The sequence below is a fragment of the Gossypium arboreum genome, chromosome 10, assembly GCF_025698485.1.
Source record: "Gossypium arboreum isolate Shixiya-1 chromosome 10, ASM2569848v2, whole genome shotgun sequence".
In the NCBI taxonomy this organism is placed as follows: Eukaryota; Viridiplantae; Streptophyta; class Magnoliopsida; order Malvales; family Malvaceae; genus Gossypium; species Gossypium arboreum.
This window is the reverse complement of record NC_069079.1, coordinates 35,341,503-35,365,802: the sequence shown is the minus strand read 5'-3', so window position 1 is coordinate 35,365,802 and position 24,300 is coordinate 35,341,503. Positions and strand designations below refer to the sequence as shown.

Below are 24,300 nucleotides of genomic sequence, written 5' to 3'. Positions count from 1 at the left end.
GGATTTATTTCTACCACATACTTGTCATAATTTTGGTTTATTTTACATAATATAATATAATATATTTTATAATTAAATAATATATTAATATATTTAAAACATAAAAATCTAAGATTTTATCATACTTATGCCGCCTCATTTATGGAACTTGGCATATTTACCTATTTAGTCTTTTTAACTTTTCTTTAATCTATTATTTAACTTTCACCTCAATTTCAATTTAGCCTTTTTTCACAATTACTCCTAATTAAGTCAAATTCACCTAATCAAAACTTAATTGATCACACAACTAACTTCGTAAATATTTTTAATAAATATTTATAAACCCGTTTCATTAAAATAGAGGCCCAAAAACACACTTTTTCGATACCCGTAAATTTTGGGTCATTACATGAATTAACTCAACTATTTCTTGCATCATATGAATTCATAACGAGGCTTAACCACCCATCAAGATAATTCAACAGTAGATCATAATAATATCAACAACTTATTCAAGTAAAACCTAGGTTAAATACTTAACAAACCTATATTGGTTTATTCAAGTACAACCTAGGCTAAATACTTAACAACCTAGACTAAATTGTAAAATTGACAAAACAAAAGCCACTACTCCTCGACGACTTTCTCCTTCCCATTAGCCTTGGACAATTTGACTATTGCCTTGGTTACATACAATATCCGAGAATCAAAACTAAATTAGAAACATGCAATTAAACATCAAATTCATCATAATTAAACATGATAGACACTTATCCTAGAACACGACTCTTTAGAGCTCTACTGACCGAAATTCACGTAACTTCAAAAAATTCAATTGTGTTAACAATTCAAAATGTCACACGACTCTACGAATTCGGTCCATCTATTTTCTAGATTTCAAAATTAGGTTCAACTATTATCACAACTAATTTTTCTTGTTAAATTTATTAGTGTGACATTATGAGTTTAAAAAAAAAACCCACTTAAAAGCCATGCAACTAAAAACTGACATTGTAATTACGAATTTAACAATGCCAAGAGTTGGACTTAAATTTTGAAATCTGAAAAGTAGAGGAACTAAATTCCTAAAAATAAAACTATATGAACTAAATTCCAAACTTTTGAATAGTACAAGGACTTATGGATGCTTTAACCTAAATGTTATTTTGAGTATATTTATGCCCTTTCTAAAAAAATAAGTACAAATTATGAGAATCATGAGATTTGAACTCAAAATTTATAATCTTTATCATGTTAATTTTTCATTTCAACTAAAACCACATTTAATTTATTTTTATAAACTTTTACATAATTTTATCCACTCACACTATAATTATATTATAATGTAATATATATGTAATAGTTTAAGTATGCATGTGGTGTTTTATATATTTTAACTGGACAAAAATAATTGAATGTTGTTAAAATTTCGAACATAAATGTTAAATATAAAAAGAATATGATGTGGTGCGCTAATATTATAATATAATATTCAATAGACATAGTATTTTTATGTTAGGTCCAAAATTGAGGGCTAAAGGCTGTAGTATGGCTTTATTATGCTCCGCATGCTTCGAATCCCACACTTCCAAAGTGCCTTTCGCTCTCCTGCTTCAATTTTCCAATCACAACTTGGGATTTCTTTTTTTACTTAAAATATGAGTTCAAACTGGACTTTACACAACAGCTTCAATTTTTTTATTCACCCTTCCTTTATTATCACAAACCTCACTTCTCATTTGCTTCATTTTTTTATATTTAAAATAAATAATCTTTTTCATAATTATCAATATATAATTTTATATAAAATATTATTTAATACCTTTAATAAATAATTTTATATAAAAAAATAGTAATTGTAGTTAAAATTTATTTTTAAAATTTATCGATATAATTTTATTTGTAATGATACCAACATCTATATATTAATCTAAAGTATTTTGACTATTTATTCAACCAAATGTGAAAAGTTTACGAAATTTTAAATTTATATTAGATTTAATGTGATCAATATAAAATATATATAATGTAAAAGGATGTAAGTGAATACAGATATATTCCATATAGAAGACCTACGTTTAGGAGGGGGACCTCAATGTGAAACTTCTTATTTTATTAATTCTAAGCATGACCTAGAATCATGTGATGGAATCTTAAAGTCTTTTTTAATGATGATGGAATACGTTTTCTCTTTCACTTCATTATTGTGTTTAAAATTATTGTTGCATTTTCATAGAAAAACCCAAAACATTATTCCTCTACATTATATACCATCTTAAATACCTAAGCATTTCTTTCAAATCTCGATTTTTCTTCATAATAGTTGATCCCTTATTGAGAATGACAACATTAATTTCTATCACGCCAGTCAAATTGAAAATTTTACTTTGTTTTTATTCTTTATCTCCATCCTAATTGAATGATAGAGATTCCAAACATATATGTTTTATTTTCTATGTGACGAATTGACAGTAATATTAAAAGACGTAGTGTTACTTATATGCGTTCTAGTGGATGAGCATCTAATAACAGGAAAGTCAGAATTTAATTTAGGGGAGTTCGTTTATCAAGCATTCATAACAAATACCAAAGTATCTGTCCCTACCTCTTAGCTCCTGCTTCATGTTAGAAAGCATGTTTGGATCATTGTTTTCATCCACCTGAAAGTGAGGAAACCATCTTCGGGGTTTAAAGTGTAATATGTTGTGCTCCTCACTAGCGATACTAATCACCTCCCTAGGTCTTCGGCTGAGTCACAGGCTTTTCACCAAACTTAAACGAAGTTGCACCATCTTTGAGTTTAGCAGCATGCTTTCTTCACAACACCCAACTAGTTCACTTCATAGACACAATTGGTGATACCCTTCGATACCTAATTCATCGTTGCAGGAAAACTATAATTCCCTCCATATCACTCGCAACGTACTCGGGTAAATCTGCTATCATGTCGAATTTTTATTTCTCATCATTAGCGCCACTATCACCTGGCTTTGGTAAAAGTACCAAGTAAGTCCCTGTGCTTAGGTACAGATTGCATTTTGGCATTTCTACCAAAAAAAATAGGCAAATTAACTATTGTACATTTCAAAATGTGTAAGTTAGCCCCTCTGTTAAATGATGACCGTGGAATGTTAAATCTATGCTGTTTATGAGTAAATTATAAAAACGATCACCCAATTATACTTTTTGTTCTATTTTGGTCACCTAACTATTCATTTTTTTTATTTAGTCACTAAACTTTTCGAAATTAAATATTTTAGTCACTTTGAGCTTATATGAGTTTTTTTATTGGTCTAGTAACAAAACTAGCCCTCTATTATTTACACATTCTACCAATTTGATACTAAATATAAAAAATTCAACAAATTTAGCCCTCAATGTTTACAAAATTTGTCATTTTAGTTCTAATGCTAAAAAATCCAATGAATTTTCATTCTAAAAAATAATTTATTGACAAATTTTGTAAATGTTGGGGCCAAATTTATTGATTTTTTAATAATTAGAACTAAAATAACAAATTTTGAAAACATAGAGGGCTAAATTTGTTGAATTTTTTATATGTACGATTAAAATAGAATGTGTAAACATTAGAAGCCTAATTTTGTTATTAGACCAATAAAAAAGCCCGCATCCACTCAAAGTAACAAAAATATTTAATTTCAAAAAGTTTAGTGGCTAAATAAATTAAATTAATAGTTGGGTGACTATTTTCATAGTTGACCTATAACAAAAGTTCCAATATTGATTTAACATTCCACATCAACTTTTAATAGAAAAAATTTAATGGAGGTACTAATTTACATATTTTAAAAAATATAAGAATTAATTTGCCCAGTTTCAGTAGAAGAACCGAACTGTAATCGGCCCCTACATATAGGGTTTCCTTGATACTTTTACCCCTAGCTTTCCATCATAGCTTTCTTGTTTAGGCTTGGTGAGCCTCGCTCTACCAACATCCACTGTGTCGTAATTAAAATTAAAAGTGATGAATTAACTAAATCTCAAACTTACCCAGAATTTATCCTTTTATGTTGTTACTTTTTTGGTTAATGCCGAGAAGAAAAAAGTGTATTAAAAGTGGGAACAATAGTTTAAAAGTCTTTCTAGAGGGTTTAATGTGAAAGAGTAGTATAGAAAGTGAGAAAAGTGGGAATAATGGGTTGAGTCCCTTTGACAGACATAGATCATCAGGTAGCCATGAGAACAAAGCTAAAACTTATATTAAAATTTGACCCATAATTTAAGTAATTGTTTAATATTAAATATTTTCAAATCTTCATAGAAAATAAAATATTTTTGTAGATCGGAGAAGTTGCTTGGTTTATAATGATTTAGGAATACAACAATAGTTTAAGAAGAGTAATAAAATTATCAGATGTGAATAATATACTTGAGAGGTCCTTCTACTATAATGATTTGATCAAATTAATCCCTTATTATTAAATGGATCAAATAAGGTCAAAATGAAATAGAGTTAACATTATTGTTAAAAAAATATCAATTTTTGTTTAACGAGTTAATATTTTTAAAGTTTTATTATTTTATAAATGAAGTATTTTGTTTGGAATTGAATTGCAATTGAAAAGAATAATTTTCAAGTTATTTTTATATAGTAAATGTTAACTCTATTACAATTTGGACTTATTTGATTCTTTTAATAGTATTGGGACTAAATTGATCCATTAATAATATAAGGACTAATTGGTTCGGTCCCTATAACACAAGGACCTCCCACATACTATAACCATTTTTATAGACTCTATTTTTGATCGTGTGACCGCCTCCAAATGTGCGAAAGTTTAGAGTTAAAATTATATAAATATATATAAATATTTAAGTGCAGTATCTGCAAGTAAACATGTCAAATTGTAATATAGATTAGTGTTACAACGTCACCGGAAGTATTCTGAGGATCATACCTAAGGGAAAAATATAATATTATCTACAGCAATAGGTTTAAACAGTACTTATTAAAAATCATATTATGAAAATCAATATTAAAGATTAAGAGAAAGAAATAGAATTAAACATCGAAACTACACAAATAATGTTAACACGCGAAAATCACTCGAATGATAGACAAAAGATTAACTCGCTTTCGTGGTTGTAATCAACTTCCGACTTAGGGTTTTTATGAGAAGATTAATTATTACCTAAACAGTATTAACTCTCGATCTCTAATGTTTAACTAATCAATCAATACACACTTACTTCTCAGTTTCACTTTCCTGACTGGGACAAATTGTAACACCCCAAACCAAGCCCAGACGTTATGACCGGATCCGACATGCCACATCGAAGCGTTCAAAACATTTTATATTGTTGATCCAGAAAAACTTACTTAATGTTTTAAAAGATAATTTCATTATAGGTTAAAGTGAATGGAAGTCATGCACCGTAGGAAACCGGAAAAGAGGTGGTGAGTCCATCGATCGCTAGTACCAAGCTCCTTCGGATCCAATCCTAGACATGCATACCGCCATTGCCACACCTTAACGTCATGGATATTTCTAGAAACCGATTTGATTAAGTCATTTTAGGAAAAGTGATTAATTTTGGAAAATACTTTCATTATGGAAGCTTTGCTTGTTGTCGTGTTATTTTGAAATCAATTGTTGTTTTTGAAAACGCGCCTAAAGCTATCCAATTTCAACAGTTAAAATAAGTAATACCTATCTTAGTAATACATATTAAAACCATCAAAAATAATTAAGCGGCCTTATTACATTTAAAACCCAAAACTTCAAACGTAAATAAAAGGATGTCCAGTTCACCAGAAGAAAATCAAACTTTCAAAACGGGTGGCCACTCCGAATTCCCTCACAGCTCCAAGCCCACTACGGTTGGGGATTACTGCGTGGATGAAAATAAAAGGGTGAGTTTGGAGAAACTCGGTGTGTAAATTAACCCAACCATAGCCTATATCACTCAAACCACGAAATAGAATAAGTTGGCCTTAGCCCAGAACAGAATTCAAAATAAAGCCCATAGGCCCATAACAGAACAAAACAGATATTACATGTTTATGCAGAAACCCAACCCAGATTCATCCATAACACCCCCGTACCAGCCTTACACCATATGGGGAGACTACTCGACCCACCCAACCGCTACACACCACGTAAATCGCAGCGAGGTCGCGGATATTGACGAAGTCACCAGATACTGAATATTGTGGCGAGACACCAGATCGGATAATCGTGGCATAGCCACCAGAACAGATATATATGTGGCGAGCCACCAGATCGATAATTGTGGCATAGCCACCAGGACGCTTCCTCCATAATATAACCCATGTCCCCATGCAACAGATATATAATCATGGCATACATCATACAGAATCAGATCGTCATGCTTTTCAGTCAAAACTAACCCTAGGGGTATAACGGTAATTTTGCACCTAGGGGTATAACAGTAATTTTCCATACATAGGGGTATTATAGTAATTTAGCTGCTTTTCGGGTTTTCATGCATATCCTAACTATTTATGTACTATCAGAACACTTACCGCACATACTTACCGAATTGGGCCTGTTGGCCCATGAACCCGATCTTTGGCCCATTAAGCCCAAATTACTACAGTTTATTACTTTAGATTACCAAATATACAAACCCAACTATCTTACGAGCATTCGCACACTCGCAAATTCCCAAAATACTGACTTTTCAGCATTTCAAACTTTTCGCTTTTGCCAATCTAGTCTATGAGAGGGTGTCGATTACACACACGGTTGCGACGATATCTTGTGAGATCCACACATGAACCGCCTACAATTGGATTACTAACACATTAATTTAACTATTCAAATACAAACTACGTATTAACCCCTTACAATATTCGGCCAACCACACCTACAGATCATAGTAAGCTTATAAGAAAATAATAAGCAACTCATTAACAAATTTTTGTCAATGTTTACCACATAATCATAATTTCACTGCAAGCTATCTTCCTGAGCAACAGTCACTAAATTATTTATAACAGGAGCTACGAAACTCCAAATCAAGTGCTGTTAATTTTACCTGAAAATAGACTCATATATCTTCTATCCATAAAATTTTCAGAATTTTTGGTTTGGCCAATCAATACCAAATTTTTCTTAAAGTTTCCCATGTTTCACTATTTAACTAATCTGACCACTCTTTATTACGAATCAAATTTCTCATTGTACAGAATTCAAAATATGTTCTCGTTTATTGCATTTGAAACTAGACTTATTAAGCTTTAATTACATAATTTATTCACCTTCTAACTCATCTTTCACAATTTATGGTGATTTTCCAAAGTCACGTTACTGCTGCTGTCCCAAGCAGATTTATTACCAAATTACTCTTTCACACATAACTTGCATGCATGTTATTTAAACATGTATATCACCAATCAATCATCACATATCTATGATTTTACTTAAGTATAATCTCCATTTCATCATTTTAAAGCACAACATGTTAGCCGATTTTTCCCCTTAGCATCTAAGGCACATGAATGCTCATTTGTTTGGCTCAACTTCACCTATCTTCCATTTTTCATCAAAAAAACATGAAACAACAACCATTTCCTTCATTTTAATTCATGACTAAATGCTCACAACACAACTAAAAGCCAAAATATGCTTCAAGAGTTAAGGTAGAATCAAGAAGAACTCATGAACATCAAGATAGAAGCAAACTACCATGAACTTACCTTCAATTTTCTTCCCCAAGTGACCGAACATTCAAGAGCTTTCTCCTCTCCTTTCTCTTCTCTAACTTTCGGCTATGATGAACAAAGATGGACAAAACTTTGTTCTTTTCACCCCTTTTTCTTTTAATAAAATTTCATATTTCATCCATTTAATTCTTTAATACAAAAGACATGAAATGCCCATCATGGAACATTTACCTAAACCATTATCATGGAACATTTACCTAACCCATTATCATGGAATATTTACCTAATCCATTATCATGGAACATTTACCTAACCCATTATCAATTTGTACCATGAATAATGGATATCAAGTGCTCATATTATCTACAACAACATGATGGCTGGCCATTTCATGTAAAATGGGAGGTTTGTCATGCAAATCCTCCTATTTTGCACTCCTATTTATTTGGCCACTTCAATTTAGCCTATAGCATTTTCAAACATTTTCACATAGGTTCTATTTCATAATTTCACCCCCTTTTTCTTATGGAACAAAAATTAACTAAAATTGTTGGGTCCTCTCTTAAGCTTGGGCCTTCTAGAGGGCCACTAACATAATTAAACCTATGCCAACATTCACAGAATTCCCGAAAATTGGAGCGTTACAACTCTACCCTCCTTAAAGAGATTTCGTCCTCGAAATTTACCTGATCCAATTAGTTGAGGGTATTGTTGACACATAGTCTCTTCTGATTCCCAAGTAGCTTCTTCCCTTCCATGATTATGCCAAAGTACTTTCACTAACTGGATGATTTCCTTCGAGAACCTTAACATCTCGAGCCAATATTTGCATGGCTCCTCCTCAAAGGTCAAATCACCGAACTTCAATTTCGCAGAATGGCGGGACATGAGCAGGTCAAGACGATAATGCCTTAACATGGAGACGTGAAAACCTCGTGAATCTGTCTAACTCTGGAGGCAATTCCAAGCGATAAGCCAGTGGGCCTACTCGCTTCAAAACCGATAAGGCCCAATGAACCGCTGGACTCAACTTGCCCTTCTTATCAACCTTAATATCTTCTTCCAAGGAGAAACCTTTAAGAAGACCATATCACCTACTGAGTACTCAATCTCCTTACGCTTCAAATCTGCATACGACTTTTGCCTATCAGATGCTTCTTTTAATCGGTCCCTAATTATTCTGAACTTATCCTCAGTATCAGCTACCAACTCTAGTCCAAGAACTTGTCGCTCTCCTAGTTCGGTCCAACAACTAGGTGTAGACACCTTCGTCCATACAGTGCTTCATATGGTGCCATTCAAATACTCGCTTGGTAACTGTTATTGTACGCAAATTCTGCCAACGGCAAGTAATCCTCCCAACTACCTCGAAAGTCAATCACGCATCCCCTCAACATGTCCTCCAGAATCTGAATAACCCTCTCTGACTGACCATCAGTTTAGGGATGGAAAGCCGTACTAAAGTTCAATCGCGTCCCCAACGTCTAATGCAACTTTTGTCAAAACCGAGATGTAAATCTGGGATCCCGATTAGGAATAATTGAAACTGGGACTCCATGAAGTTACACAATCTCTGCCACATACAACTTGGCTAACTTTTGAAGTGAAAAGTCAGTATGAACAGGTATGAAATGGGCCGATTTGGTCAACCTATCCACAATCACCCACACCGAGTCTTTATTTGATGGTGTCAAAGGCAACCCACTCACAAAGTCTATGGTTACCTTTTCCCACTTCCAAAGTGGTATCTTCACTGGCTGCAACAGTCCAGAGTATAATTGATGCTCAGCTTTCACGTGCTGGCATGTAAGACATTTCCCTACAAACTCCGTTACTTCTCGTTTAAGTCCAGGCCACCAGTACAATTCTCGTAAGTCGTGATACAACTTGTTCCCTCTAGGATGCATGGCACAAAGTCCCCCATGAGCTTCCTTCAATATTGTCTACGTCAAGTCAGAGTCCCTTGGAACACAAATTCTTCCTCGGAAACATAAAACTCCATCACCATTTAAACCGAACTCAGAAGTTTCCCCTTCCTTTACTTGTTGAAAACGAGCAACCAAAGACTCATCTTCTAACTGCTTTTCGTTAATCTGGTCCACCCAGGTTGGCCTTACTTGCAATTCAGCCAACAAACTGCCATCATCATACAGACTCAAACGAGCAAACATTGCTCTCAGATCAGATACGGTTCTACGACTTAAAGCATCGGCTACCACATTAGCCTTGCCTAGGTGATACTCGATCAAATAGTCATAGTCCTTAAGCAACTCAATCCATCTCCTTTGCCTAAGGTTCAGCTCCTTCTGAGTCAACAAATACTTAAGACTCTTGTGGTCTGTGTATATAATACACCTCTCCCCGTACAAGTAATGTCTCCAAATCTTAAGTGCGAATATCACTGTTGCCAACTCCAAATCATGAGTCGAATAGTTCCCCTCATGAGGCTTAAGCTATCATGATGCATATGCAACCACTTTACCCTCTTGCATTAACATGCAGCCCAAACCCACATGTGATACGTCACTGTACACAGTAAAATCCTTCCTAGACTCTGGCTGAATTAACACAGGTGCTTCAGTCAGAACTTTCTTCAACTTCTCAAAAGCCTCCTGCTGGGTCTCAGTCCATACAAACCGTACCCCTTTCCTTATGAGTTTTATCAGAGGTGCTGCTATCACAGAAAAACCTTCCATAAACCTTCTATAGTATCCTGCCAACCCTAGAAAGCTTCGAATTTCTGACACCGTCCTAGGTGGCTTCCACTCCAAAATTGCTTCAATCTTTTAAGAGTCCACCTTAATCCCTTTGGCAGAGACCACATGTCCTAAAAAGGTTACCTCTCTCAACCAAAATTCACACTTGCTGAACTTCGCAAAGAGTTCCTTCTCCCTTAACACTCGCAGCACTATACGGAGATGCTCATCATGTTTCGCTTCAGTTTCAGAATATACCAGGATATCATCAATGAAGACGACTACGAATCGATCCAAGAATGGTTGGAACACCCGATTCATCAGATCCATAAATGCTGCAGGAGCGTTCGTCAGTCCAAATTGCATAACCAAAAACTCGTAATGACCATACCGAGTCCTGAATGCCGTCTTACGGATATCCGCCTCCTTGACTCTTAACTGATGATATCCAGATCGGAGGTCGATCTTAGAAAATATAGAAGCCCCTCTAAGCTGGTCAAACAGATTGTCAATCCTTGGCAGTGGATACTTATTCTTAATTGTCAGTTTGTTCAACTGGCGATAATCAATGCACATCCGCATTGTACCATCCTTCTTCTTCACGAATAGCACCGGTGCTCCCCATGGAGACATGCTTAGCCTAATGAAGCCCCTATCCAACAACTCTTGAATTTGAGCCTCTAACTCCACTAACTCCTTCGATGCCATCCTATACGGTGCGATGGACACGGGCGCCGTTCCAAGCAACAAATCTATTCCAAACTCAACTTCTCGGTTCAGAGGCAATCTTGGAAGCTCCTCCGAAAAAACATCTTGGAACTTCTTTACGGTCCTAACCTCATCCACTGTTAGTCCCTCCTCTTCTGACTGACTTACAAATGTCAAATAGGCCTCACAACCTTTCTGAATCCACTTTTCAGCTCTTAAAGCCGACACCACATTGGACAAATAATCCCTTCGCTCACCTATCACTATAACCTCCTCATCCTTTGTGGTCCTTAACACCATTCGTTTAGCAGCACAATCCAGGGTCGCCTTATGCTTAACAAGCTAGTCCATTCCCAAAATAAGCTCAAACTCTCCGAACGGTAACTCCATCAGATCTCCAGGGAAAATCCTACCTTGAGTTTCTAAGGGTACATCCCTATACAGTTTGTCTACCCTAACCGAGTGACCCAAAGGACTTAGTACAGATACCCCACTCACAATCTCCTTAGAGCAGTCCAAGTTGTCCATAATCCGTTCTGTGGCCTCCAACCAATATTCCGTCACATTTGAGGCTATACCATACACGCCCCTAAAGATCTCCGCTCCGTTAGCCCGAAGTCGTTCAGAAATAGATCCCCGAACTCCATTGCCCGTACTTGCCCCGACAACCCTTTCTAGAACACGAAGCATTGCCTGTGACAGGGCATCATCCCCGGCACCGCGGTTATGAGACTCTACCTCTGTTGCCGGTGGTACCGGTGCATCCACCACCAGCATATATCCCGAAGATGAAGATCTCGCTCGAGCACTTCCTCGGCCCCATCCACGGCCTCTTCCACGAATGACTCTTGTACTCATATCGTATTATCTTGATTACAAATTTTTATGCATTGATTCGATATTCCAGTGTTTATTATAGATGTTTTATGAATCAGATAGTAATTCAGAGTTTATTTTTGTAGAATCGAAGTCTAGTTACAGTTTCAGTCTCTTATCAAATTTTTCTATGGTTTTAGTATCATCCTATCTAGAGTATCCTAGCAGGATTTTAGTACAGACAGATAATTCAGAAAAATATTCAGAGAAGTTCAGAGTAATACTTACAGACTTGAGCCGGAGATTCGGAATGCCACCTTCTAAAGATCTAAATTTTGAAAATCGAGTTTTTCGCATTCTTTATAAAATTTTTGTTTTCGAAAATCTTTGTTTTTGCAAACCCATTCCACAGCCGAGTTGTTGCAACCTAGGCTCTGATACCACTAAATGTAACACCCCAAACCCGGCTCAGACGTTATGACCGGATCCGACATACCACATCGAAGCGCTTAAAACATTTTATATTGTTGATCCAGAAAAACTTACTTAGTGTTTTAAAAGATAATTTCATTATAGGTTAAAGTGAATAGAAGTTGTGCACCAGGTAGGAAACCGGAAAAGAGGTGGTGAGTCCATCAGACTGCTTAAGTACCAAGCTCCCTTCGGATCCAATCCTAGACATGCGTACTGCCATTGCCACACTTTAACGTCATGGATATTTCTAGGAAACCGATTTGATTAAGTCATTTTTAGGAAAAGTGATTAATTTTGGAAAATACTTTCATTGCGGAAGCTTTGCTTGTTGTCGTGTTATTTTGAAATCAATTGTTGTTTTTGAAAACGCGCCTAAAGCTATCCAATTTCAACAGTTAAAATAAGTAATACCTATCTTAGTAATACATATTAAAACCATCAAAAATAATTAAGCGGCCTTATTACATTTAAAACCCAAAACTTCAAACGTCAATAAAAGGATGTCCGTTCACCGAAGCAAATCAAACTTTCGAGCGGGTGGCCACTCCAAATTCCCTCACACTCCAAGCCCACTATGGTTAGGGATTACTGCGTGGATGAAAATAAAAGGGTGAGTTTCGGAAACTCGGTGTGTAAATTAACCCAACTATAGCCTATATCACTCAAACCACGAAATAGAATAAGTTGGCCTTAGCCCGAATGTAATTGAGAATAAAGCCCATAGGCCCATAATGTACGAGTAAGATATTACATGTTTATGCGAAACCCAACCCAGATTCATCCATAACACCCCATACAGCTTTACACCATGTGGGAGACTACTTGACCCACCCAATTGTTACACACCACGTAAATCGCGGCGAGGTTGCGGATATTGTGACGAAGTCACCAAATACAGATATTGTGGCAGAGCCACCAGAACAGATATATGTGGCGAGCCACCAGATCGTATAATCGTGGTATAGCCACCGTATCAGATATATGTGGCGAGCCACCAGATCAGATAATTGTGGCATAGCCACCAGGACGCTTCCTCCATAATATAACCCATGTCCCCATGCAACAGATATATAATCATGGCATACATCATACAGAATCAGATCATCATGCTTTTCAGTCAAAATTAACCCTAGGGGTATAACGGTAATTTTGCACCTAGGGGTATAACAGTAATTTTCCATACATAGGGGTATTATAGTAATTTAGCTGCTTTTAGAGTTTTCATGCATATCCTAACTATTTACGTACTATCAGAACACTTACCGCGCATACTTACTGAATTGGGCCCGTTGGCCAATGAACCCGATCTTTGGCCCATTAAGCCCAAATTACTGCAGTTTATTACTTTAGATTACCAAATATACAAACCCAACTATCTTACGAGCATTCGCACACTCGCAAATTCCCAAAATACCGACTTTTCGGCATTTTGGCTTTTCGGCTTTTGCCAATCTAATCTATGAGAGGTGTCAGTTACACACCTGTTTGCGACGATATACTGACGAGATCCACACACAAACTGCCTACAATTGGATTACTAACACGTTAATCTAACTATTCAAATACAAACTACGTATTAACCCCTTACAATATTCGGCCAACCACACCTACAGATCATAGTAAGCTTATAAGAAAACAATAAGCAACTCATTAACAAATTTTCGTCAATGTTTACCACATAATCATAATTTCACTGCAAGCTGTCTTCCTGAGCAACAGTCACTAAATTATTTATAACAGGAGCTACCAAACTCCAAATCAAGTGTCGTTAATTTTACCTGAATATAGACTCATATATCTTCTATCCATAAAATTTTCATAATTTTTGGTTTGGCCAATCAATACCATATTTTTCTTAAAGTTTCCTATGTTTCACTGTTTAACTAATCTGACCACTCTTCATTACGAATCAAATTTCTCATTGTATAGAATTCAAAATATGTTCTCGTTTATTTCATTTGAAACTAGACTTATTAGGCTTTAATTACATAACTTATTCACCTTCTAACTCATCTCTCACAATTTATGGTGATTTTCCAAAGTCACGTTACTGCTGCTGTCCCAAGCAGATTTATTACCAAATCACTCTTTCACACATAACTTGCATGCATGTTATTTAAACATGTATATCACCAATCAATCATCACATATCTATGATTTTACTTAAGTATAATCTCCATTTCATCATTTTAAAGCACAACATGTTAGCCGATTTTTCCCCTTAGCATCTAAGGCACATGCATACTCATTTGTTTGGCTCAACTTCACCTATCTTCCATTTTTCATCAAAAGAACATGAAACAACAACCATTTCCTTCATTTTAATTCATGACTAAATGCTCACAACACAACTAAAAACCAAAATATGCTTCAAGAGTTAAGGTAGAATCAAGAAGAACTCATGAACATCAAGATAGAAGCAAACTACCATGAACTTACCTTCAATTTTCTTCCCCAAGTAACTAAACATTCAAGAGTTTTCTCCTCTCCTTTCTCTTCTCTAACTTTCGGCTATGATGAATAAAGATGGATAAAACTTTGTTCTTTTCACCCCTTTTTCTTTTAATAAAATTTCATATTTCATCCATTTAATTCTTTAATACAAAAGACATGAAATGCCCATCATGGAATATTTACCTAAACCATTATCATGGAACATTTACCTAACCCATTATCATGGAATATTTACCTAATCCATTATCATGGAACATTTACCTAACCCATTATCAATTTGTACCATGAATTATGGATATCAAGTGCTCATATTGTCTACAACAACATGATGGCTGGCCACTTCATGTAAAATGGGAGGTTTGTCATGCAAATCCTCCTATTTTGCACTCCTATCTATTTGGCCACTTCAATTTAGCCTATAGCATTTTCAAACATTTTCACATATTTTCTATTTCATAATTTCACCCCCTTTTTCTTATGGAACAAAAATTAACTAAAATTGTTGGGTCCTCTCTTAAGCTTGGGCCTTCTAGAGGCCCACTAACATAATTAAACCTATGCCAACATTCACAGAATTCCCGAAAATTGGGGCGTTACACAAATACACGATTTACTTGGTATCCTCGTCTCTCGATCCATTTACCTATATTACTTTCTAGGGTCATCAAGGCTAGGGTCTAAGAATACATGTATTTACACCAATTAATCCTATTGGAAAAACCTTAATTCTTTCATTAATCACTCTCACTTTTGCTCGTTAATCTCCCAAAAGATTTAGCCACTCATAATCTCAAAATCTTTTCTACAATTAGATTAATCATGCAAAACCACAAAATAATATAAAAGAGAAAAGATAGAAATTGTACGTTTGATATCGTGGAGTGCTCGAAATAGCGAAATCCTTTGACAATGCTCGAGATCCTAGCGTTTGCAAACAAATAATAAAAGAAAGTACTAAAAAGTTGAAATTGCAAAGACATGAATTCAAATTGAACCCAAGTCGAAGAACAAGAAATAAAAATATTTAGAAAAATAAATTAAAACCTAAGTTAACCTAAATCTACTAAAATAAATCCTAAACTAATGTAGCAAAAAAGTTCCCAAAGGTTTCCACAACTTAACTATTTATAAGAGAGTTTAGCGGCCATAATTAAGCAAACACCAGCCTTAATTACATAAAAAGATGTATTGTGCGGATGAAAACACCTGTGCTTATTTTTGGCCTCACGTCGCACCTGTGTCGCGACACACAACTTCGAATATGATTTTTCTTAACAACTCGGTTGTGTTGCAACTTCGAAAGCTTTCATTCCTTATACTCTTGGGCCTAAAATTAGATGTCTGCACACTCAAGTAAATCGTTAAAATCACCTTAAGGCCGGTATTGGCTCGATTAGGTCAACTAACTCGAAATAATGCGTAAAAACTTTTATTTTGTAATATTTTAATCCTAAACTAAGAAATGTGAAAACGTAATAAAACATATTAAAATGCTTAGAAAACAAGCTAATTAAGTGATGAAAAGTACCGAATCTATCAATTTTTAAAAACTTTTTTGAAATAAATTTAGTTTTAAGTTAATCTCAACAAGCTCAGCTCACTAAAAAAAAATGAGAGAGGTAACTGATGTTTATCTCATGAAAATAAAAAAATAAAAAATAAAAACTAATGTGAATATACAGATTATCTCAAAAAAACTAAGGAGAACCATGGAGTTAAAATAAAAAAATATAGAAACGAGTTTTTCATAAATAAATTATCTCATGAATATAAATAAAGTAAAGAAATAAGTAGGTGAGAAGAGAAGAGTAACCCAGAAACTATAGACATGTCTATTATTTATTCAAACCTCACACCAAAATTTCATACTTTGGGGATAAATTTTAATATTAGTATAAGTTAAATCCTCACAAAACCCTGTGTTAAATAAATACCACGTCTACATTAGTGATAAATATCACTTAATTTGTGTATAACAAAATTTGATGAATTAATTTTCACCTCTACCAACCACATTACGTATATTAAATAATGCAATACATGAGTATCAACCCAACCAAATGAGATTGTCTAGAATCCAAGATTATCGTTCCCTAAACCTCCAATGAAGACATTAAATTAATTAATTAAAGTGATTGATGAAAAAAATACCTTCATCGTTTCTTTAAAATAGACTTATTCATGGCTTGAATTATTCATCTAAATTCAAAAGTCTATTCAAAATACGAGAGGATTTAAATAAAAATGTGAGACCAAAATAAAAAGAACTAGGTTTGCTTAAAATATAATTTGGGCTTGAATTTCTATATTCAAGGCTTTTGGCAGCCCAACTTTGTTTATTTTATACTTTATAATATATCTTTATTTTTATATATTATATATTATATAACATAAAATTAAATATATATATATATATATATAATACAATAGTATATAAATATTAAAATATATGTTAGTTTGAAATATCATATAAAATATTAAATGAAAATTAATATATATATTTTTTAAAATATAGAAGGTGTAAAATAAGTTTTAAAAAATATATTCATATTTAAGGTTGAACCGAATTTAAACAAATAATATACAAATATACAAATATCATACGGAAATATGAATTTAGCTCAACTCTTACCGTTAACGCTTCCGCCTCAAAGTTTCATTCTTCATATTTAGAATTCCTTTATTAATTAATTCTCTAAAAGTTAAAATGTTTTTTTTATCATTTCATTTTTTGTCAATAATTTTAATTAAAATTTTAAGTTGACAAAAAAACCTACAATTTTAGTGGTTAGATTAAAATTTTAAATTACAATTACAATAATAATGATAATTATTATTATTATTTTTAAGTGCAAAGACTAGATCTCAAAATTTGTCAAAGTAGTATATTTTAACCTTCTCTAGATTGTTAGATGTATATATGTTGCTTTGGTATTAGTTAGGGCGAAGGAAAAAAATTTAAGGGAACCAAAATTAAATTTTAATTTTACAATAGTAAAAATTTAATTTCACTGTTTGAATAATTTATATCTTTATAATTTTTAAAAGATTAAATTAAATTTTTATCGCTTTTAGGAAGGCTAAAGTGTAATTTTAACTTTACTAATTTAAATAAAAAATTTCTATTTGATGGAGACTATGGATAATAGTTTACCATAGTTATGAAAGTGTCTAATTTTAACCAAATTTTGTGTTGTGTGATAAAATATTATTTATTTTGAAACAACATTCCTCATGTATAGTATTCAATTCTTAAATTTGATAAATTTTCTGATATTAGTTTAAAAATTGTATCCACATTAATTTTAAAATTTGATAGCTTTATGCGAAATTAATGTGAAAAAAATTAGAAACTAATTACAGGGTTAAATGATTTGAATGTGATATATTCAGTAGAAGTTTGGATTCCAATCAAAATCAAGAAACAAAGATGAAATGATGAGCAATGTTGAAGTGGTTGGATTTGTCTGAGTAACGGTTCCATTGAGTTTAAATGGTGTTATGCGCAGTCACTAAAGATTGGGGGAGGAGGAAGATATATGCTGATTTCGAAAATAAAATTTCAATCAACCAAACATTACAAACAAATCAACGAATAACCAATCTGACATGCATATATGAAAATTATCATTTTTAAACTTGGATTGGCCATGGCCACTTCTTCAAATCTTCATCTTGAACCTTCCCATTTCTCTGATATGCTGCTTGGCTGCCATGGCCAACCCCATGACCTTCCACAAAGGCATAGTATCTCAACACAAAAGCAAGCCCCAACACCATCCATTCCAAGCAGAAAACAGCCACACATAGCCCACCAGCCAACTTCAGTATCACCGCCCCATCATCTTCCCTCACGTAGGACTTCAAGTACCCCAAGAAATCAGAAGTTCGGGTCAATATAAGCACCGAAACCGAGCCCTGGAATATCGATGTCAACACCATCACCACCATGTGAGCTGCGTAGAACTTGTTGGACCCGGAAGTGACAACGGAGCAACCCGAGACGGCAGCGGCTATGGTGACGACATGGAGGAGGATAAGGAAGAATCCACACAAGGACGGGAGCAAGCGGAGGGAGAGGATGAGGAAGATACAGGCGGAAGCAGCTCCCAAGAGGACGTAGTTGGTGATGAGGAAGGTTTTGTGGGTTCGGGTATGAGATTGTGTTACCGAATTCTCAACTGAGAGACCCATTGGTGAGAGCTTGGAATGGACAAATGGAAATTTCAGGTTTGAAAATGTGTTTCTGAAAGAGAATTGAAGGTTTGTTGGAGGAGGAAAGAAAGGAGAGGAGAGTATATAAAGAGAGGAGGTTTGGGGGTATCATGTGGAAAAGTTGGACATCTGACCGTTGTGCCAACTATGAAAGTTAAGCTCCTAACGGCTAGTTTTTGCTCTTTAGCTAATCACCCATACTTCTTATTGGGTGTTGTATTTTATATTGACATCATTTAATGTAGATCATGACCATTGGTATTTTATTTTATTTTATATTTTGTTTTAGACTAAGGATAATACAATTTTATTTAATCAATAAATCGTCTCATTCCCCCCAAATTATAATAAAATCATATTAAAAAAACAAATTCCCATGTAATACACTGGTTGCATGCAACTCAATGAAATGAAGCAATTCAATGTATAAAGCAAGCCATTTTCTACAAGTTGGGGCATAACAATGATTCAGGAAGATGCCTCAGGTACTCCAAGTCAATCCTCACAGAGGCAGGAAGAATGCGATTGTGTATGACCTGTATCCCAACAGTATTTCTAAATGTAATAATTTTGAACAAAATTCATTACATTATCAATAAAGATGTCATGTTCTCAGTTTTAAAACTACAGAGACAAAATACAACTTTTTCAAAGGTCTACTTAGGGCAATAAGATCTCTAAGATTAGTCTAGCAATCACTAACAAGGCAGAAACGAGCACAGTTCATATCTCCCCCAGATATATCTGTTTGTCGCTGCTACAAGAACCAATGATCGGTTCATTAGGATGGAATACAGATTCATTCACAGATCCTGTGTGGCCAGGAAGCTTGTACAAGATGCGTCGAGATGTTGTATCCCATATGTAGACCATTCTATCTGAACTACCGGCTGTGACCTTGCTTCCATCTGGTGACCAGCCACATTTCAACAAGTTCTTTTCGAAATTGTGTTGGTGGCCTTCGAAAATCTTTACGCAACGATTCTGTGGTGCATAAGGGCGCATATCCCATATGCAGAGTTTGCAATCCATACCATTGGTGAGAAGGTAGGAACCATCGGGACTCAAACTCATACCTGTTATCATGTCTTGATGACCTTGAAGTGTCATTGTTACTTCACCTTTACGTAAGTCCCAAACCTTAATATCATTGTCAATGCCACCGGTGAAGATCTTATCTGATGCATCGGAGAAACTGACGGCTGTAATTTGGTATTTATCAGGAAATGTTTGGATGGCACCTCTCTGACGCATATCCCAAAGTTTGGCAGTTCCGTCATCAGATCCACTAACAACGAGAGGTGGCCCTCTCCGTGATGGACAACATGAATTCACAAAAGAAGAATGTTCTGCCATCTTTTTGATTTGTTTCCCTGTTTCAACATCCCATGCTCTCAAAGTTTTGTCCGGGCTAGCTGATACTATCTGGGATCCATCAGTGGTCCAATGAAGATCCAAAATTGCATTCTTGTGCCCTTTGAGAACCATGAAGTTTTTGCAGTCTCCATGGACATTCCACAGAAAAATTTCCCTGTCATGCGATCCAGATGCAACAACAGTCCCAGCTGGATTGAACTTCACGGTATATATAGAACTCTGATGTCCGGTAAGCAACATTATTGGTGATTCGAGACTTGACGTACGTTTGTTTCCATTTCTGTCTGGTCCTTGAGGAGCATACGGAACAGTGGACCATTCCATTGGCCTTGGACCTGACAAAGCACTTTCACCCTCCCTTGGAACAATTTCCATCTTCAAACCTCGGGTTGGTATTTAGCTCGTAGAAAAGTACACTTCTCTAAGCTACAACCTGAAAATTAACATCATAGAAAATAAAAATTTACATGAAATAAGATGATTGTATTTAGATAACATTAGTGCATCCTAGCCTAGACTTCACAACTTATATCGCAAATTTAATGCAGCTTCAATCCTATCCCTTTTCCCAGGCATGCCAACAATTATATCACAAATATACTTCTTGGAAGCAGAGAAAAGCGCAAACAGAAAAGAAAAAAATCTTTTTTACACACCATCAAAACAATTCGACTAATTGGAAGAATCTGAGCTGACTAGACTAGATATGCTGTACTAATGTGTCAATTACATCAAAAACCAAAATAAATGCAACTTATACCAAAAGGGGCAAAAAATAACTTATACCAAAAACAAGCTAATAAACTGAAGGTAGTGAAATCCTATGCGCTGAGTTTGTTAGGTTCTTAAATAAAATCAAGCCTTAAGGAAAATGTTACTGATACAGTTCACCTTAGTTCTCACAACACTGGGCAAGTGCTTTTAAACCACGACATGAAATATAGGCAATTTACTCTATCAAAATCTTAACGTAAAACAAATGAGCTAAAGTAACAAATTTTGCAGTAAAAGTATTATGGAGGCTCCTATGCTAGGAGTCGAATTGCATTTTGCCCTCTCTACTCAAAAATAGACTAATTAGTCCTTGTACTTTATATCAAAGAGCAATCTAATCCTTTTGTTAAAAATTTCATCTATTTCTATTGCTGAGTGATGAAATGACTGGCGGAGCAACCAAACAGTGACAATGGTGTGCCACATGTACCTCTTGCTAATATGAAGAGACTAATTCAAGCAAAATGGATGAAATTGTTAACAAACAGAGACCTTAAGGGACTAATTCAAGCAACCAGACATCACTTAACAGTAGAAATGGATGGAATTTTTAGCAAAATGACTAATTTACTCTTTGATGTAGCCAAGTGAGACTGATTTGCCCACTAATTTGCCCCTTTTTTTTTACTAGAGGGGAAAACTGAAATCCAACTCCTATTACAAGGGCGGCAATAGTACTGTTACCCAAATTTTACTATTAAACCATAAAAAATGAAACACAGATATATAGAATTGAGATGCAAAAAACAAAAATAAGCTAGGCAAGGAGTTAACAAATCTAGGGAAGTTCAACTCGGCATTCGATTCAGTAGTAAGAACATGTACCCATTGCTCAAAGAGTTAAGCTAAAACCACAAGGTTTAAAAAACAAAAGAAGAAAAAAAGAACATTTAGCATGCAACTAAACCCTAAACGGCGATTACGCCAGTAAATTACAAAACAAACTTCTGTCACTGTGCGGATCCGAAAGTTTCATCATAACAAGCTAAAAACAAAAGATTAAATCATAACCCAAACTAATCAATCTATTCAATTCATACAGATAGAATACGAGAAATTCGAAGAAAGGGGATGCAGCAGCCGCTGCAGCCGCTAACGAGTGAGGCAACTCCTTGAGTAGGGATACATGAATGAAGAAAGAGCAATAGAATAGCAGAAAGGAAAACTAAGGAAGACTAACCTTTAAGTGCTTGACGTCGCCGAGTGAATGAAGTGTTGAATTTGGAAGAAGGGAAATTCAGGGTTTGGAATTAGAAGAGAATTTAAGACCCCTACGAAACCTACCAATCAATAATATTAATAGCCAATAGGCCTAATAACATGGGCTGAGACACTGGGTCTAATAGAAATTTATGTTTACTGGCCCGTTTCTTTTTGGATTAGTGGTCGTCTTCATCTCAACCAACAAAAAATGTAAAAGAATAAATATCTGAACCAAGTAGGCTAGCAGCCGATAGCTTCTTTTTTTTACATTGGGTGACCGCCAAAATTATTGCATGTCTTGTTTTTCATCAAAACAACGTTTGGCTTCTTCATTTCATTTCGTTAACCTGGTAAAACCTTTCATCCCTGAAATTTCTGTTGTTTTAATTTTCACTGATATGATTTTGTTCTTTTCTTTTTCTTCGTTTGCCTCCTAAGCGTCTTCAAGGTATTTGGATAATTAAAGATGGCTGAAACTTTTATCGGTGCTGTTTTAGAAGGAATTGTGTCAAAGGTGATCTCGGTTACTGCAGAACTGACCAAACTTGCTTGGGGTTTCAAGGAAGAGCTGACAAAGCTTCGTGACTGTCAAGACCATGGAAAGATCAATACTGACTTGCTTTATTAATGAAGAAAGAGGAATATATATATATATATATACATTTGTAGAGAGTAATGACTAGCTAATTAACTATAACTAATTAACTGTTAACAAACGGTTAGCCTTCTTTAACTAACTTCTGCTATTCCTAACATTCCCGTGCTACTCAACTCCTGGTCTGGAACGTCAATATGGCGAGAGACTATCCGCAGCCGATCCTTAAACTTGTGAAACACCCCTGTAGACAATGGTTTTGTCAATACATCGGCAACTTGTTCATGACTTGGAACTTGGCTAACTTGGAACACACCTTGAGCAACTTTCTCTCATACGAAAAATAGATCCAATTCAACGTGCTTAAATTTCGAATGCATTTCTGGATTCCCTGCGGCTGCCACAGCCGCGGAGCTATCACACCATAGTAGCCCTTTACCTTTAACATATACACCTAACAAGCAGAAGCTTTGGACTTTTAGTGAACTTGACGCCATAATCCAAAGTTCCTTTTAGATATCGCAATATACGTTTGACAGCTTTAAAATGTAGTTCTGATAGCTTATGCATGAACTGGAAAACATTGCTAACTGAAAAAGCTATATCAGGTCTGGTAATAACGACATACTATAATGCACCAACTATGCTCCTGTACAGAGCTGGATCTGTAACAAAGGGACCTTCAGTAGCTGTCAAACGACAAGTTGTTGTCATGGGTGTAGGTGAGTCGTTTGACTTGTCCATGGATGCCCTTTTAAGAAGATCAAGTATATATTTACTTTGACTAAGGAAAACCCCATTAGGTGTATAATTGAGCTCAATACCAAGAAAGTAACTCAACTTGCCAAGGTCTTTAAGAGAAAATTGGACATCAAATTCCTTTACAAAACGATCTATAGCATGAGAATCTGTCCCGATGACTATTATGTCATCAACATAGACAAGGACATAGAGTAGATGAGACCCTGACCGATGAATAAACAAGGAATTATCAGCCTTTGAAACAGTAAAATGAGCAATGATAAGAAAATCCCTGAGCTTGTAGAACCAGGCTCGTGGTGCCTGCTTAAGTCCACAGAGAGCTTTCCTGAGCTTGCAGACCAATTGTTGACCCCCTTCTCCTTGTCGTTCAAACCCTGGTGGTTGAACCATGTATATTTCTTCCTGCAAGTCACCATTCAAGAACGCATTGTTAATGTCGACCTATCGAAGAGGCCAGCCCATGGAAACTGCTAGAGCCAGAACTATGCGAATGGTTGTTGGTTTGACCATAGGACTAAAAGTCTCCTGAAAATCAAAACCGGCCTCTTGAAGATAGCCTTTTACAACTAATTGACCCTTATACCGAGCCACAG

General features: G+C 35.1%; 2 protein-coding genes across 2 annotated transcripts; both read right to left on the bottom strand.

Annotated features, from left to right (window-relative positions):
* Window positions 1-18,319: 18,319 nt before the first annotated feature.
* On the bottom strand, window positions 18,320-19,076 carry LOC108488401 (uncharacterized). Its single transcript, XM_017792681.2, has one exon. It carries the CDS (start codon window positions 18,973-18,975, stop codon window positions 18,415-18,417), a length of 561 nt encoding a protein of 186 aa, XP_017648170.1. The 5' UTR covers window positions 18,976-19,076; the 3' UTR covers window positions 18,320-18,414.
* A 472-nt stretch (window positions 19,077-19,548) lies between these two features.
* LOC108489684 (uncharacterized) lies at window positions 19,549-22,458 on the bottom strand. The gene is made up of 2 exons (XM_017794383.2): window positions 22,328-22,458; window positions 19,549-20,806 (listed from the first exon to the last, which is right to left on the bottom strand). Exon 2 carries the CDS (start codon window positions 20,746-20,748, stop codon window positions 19,720-19,722), a length of 1,029 nt encoding a protein of 342 aa, XP_017649872.1. The 5' UTR covers window positions 20,749-20,806; window positions 22,328-22,458; the 3' UTR covers window positions 19,549-19,719.
* Between the last annotated feature and the right edge of the window lie 1,842 nt (window positions 22,459-24,300).

Bases quoted from the DNA above. Each gene is read 5' to 3' on its own strand.
- LOC108489684 (XM_017794383.2), bottom strand. From the start codon at position 20,748: ATGGAAATTGTTCCAAGGGAGGGTGAAAGTGCTTTGTCAGGTCCAAGG.
- LOC108488401 (XM_017792681.2), bottom strand. From the start codon at position 18,975: ATGGGTCTCTCAGTTGAGAATTCGGTAACACAATCTCATACCCGAACC.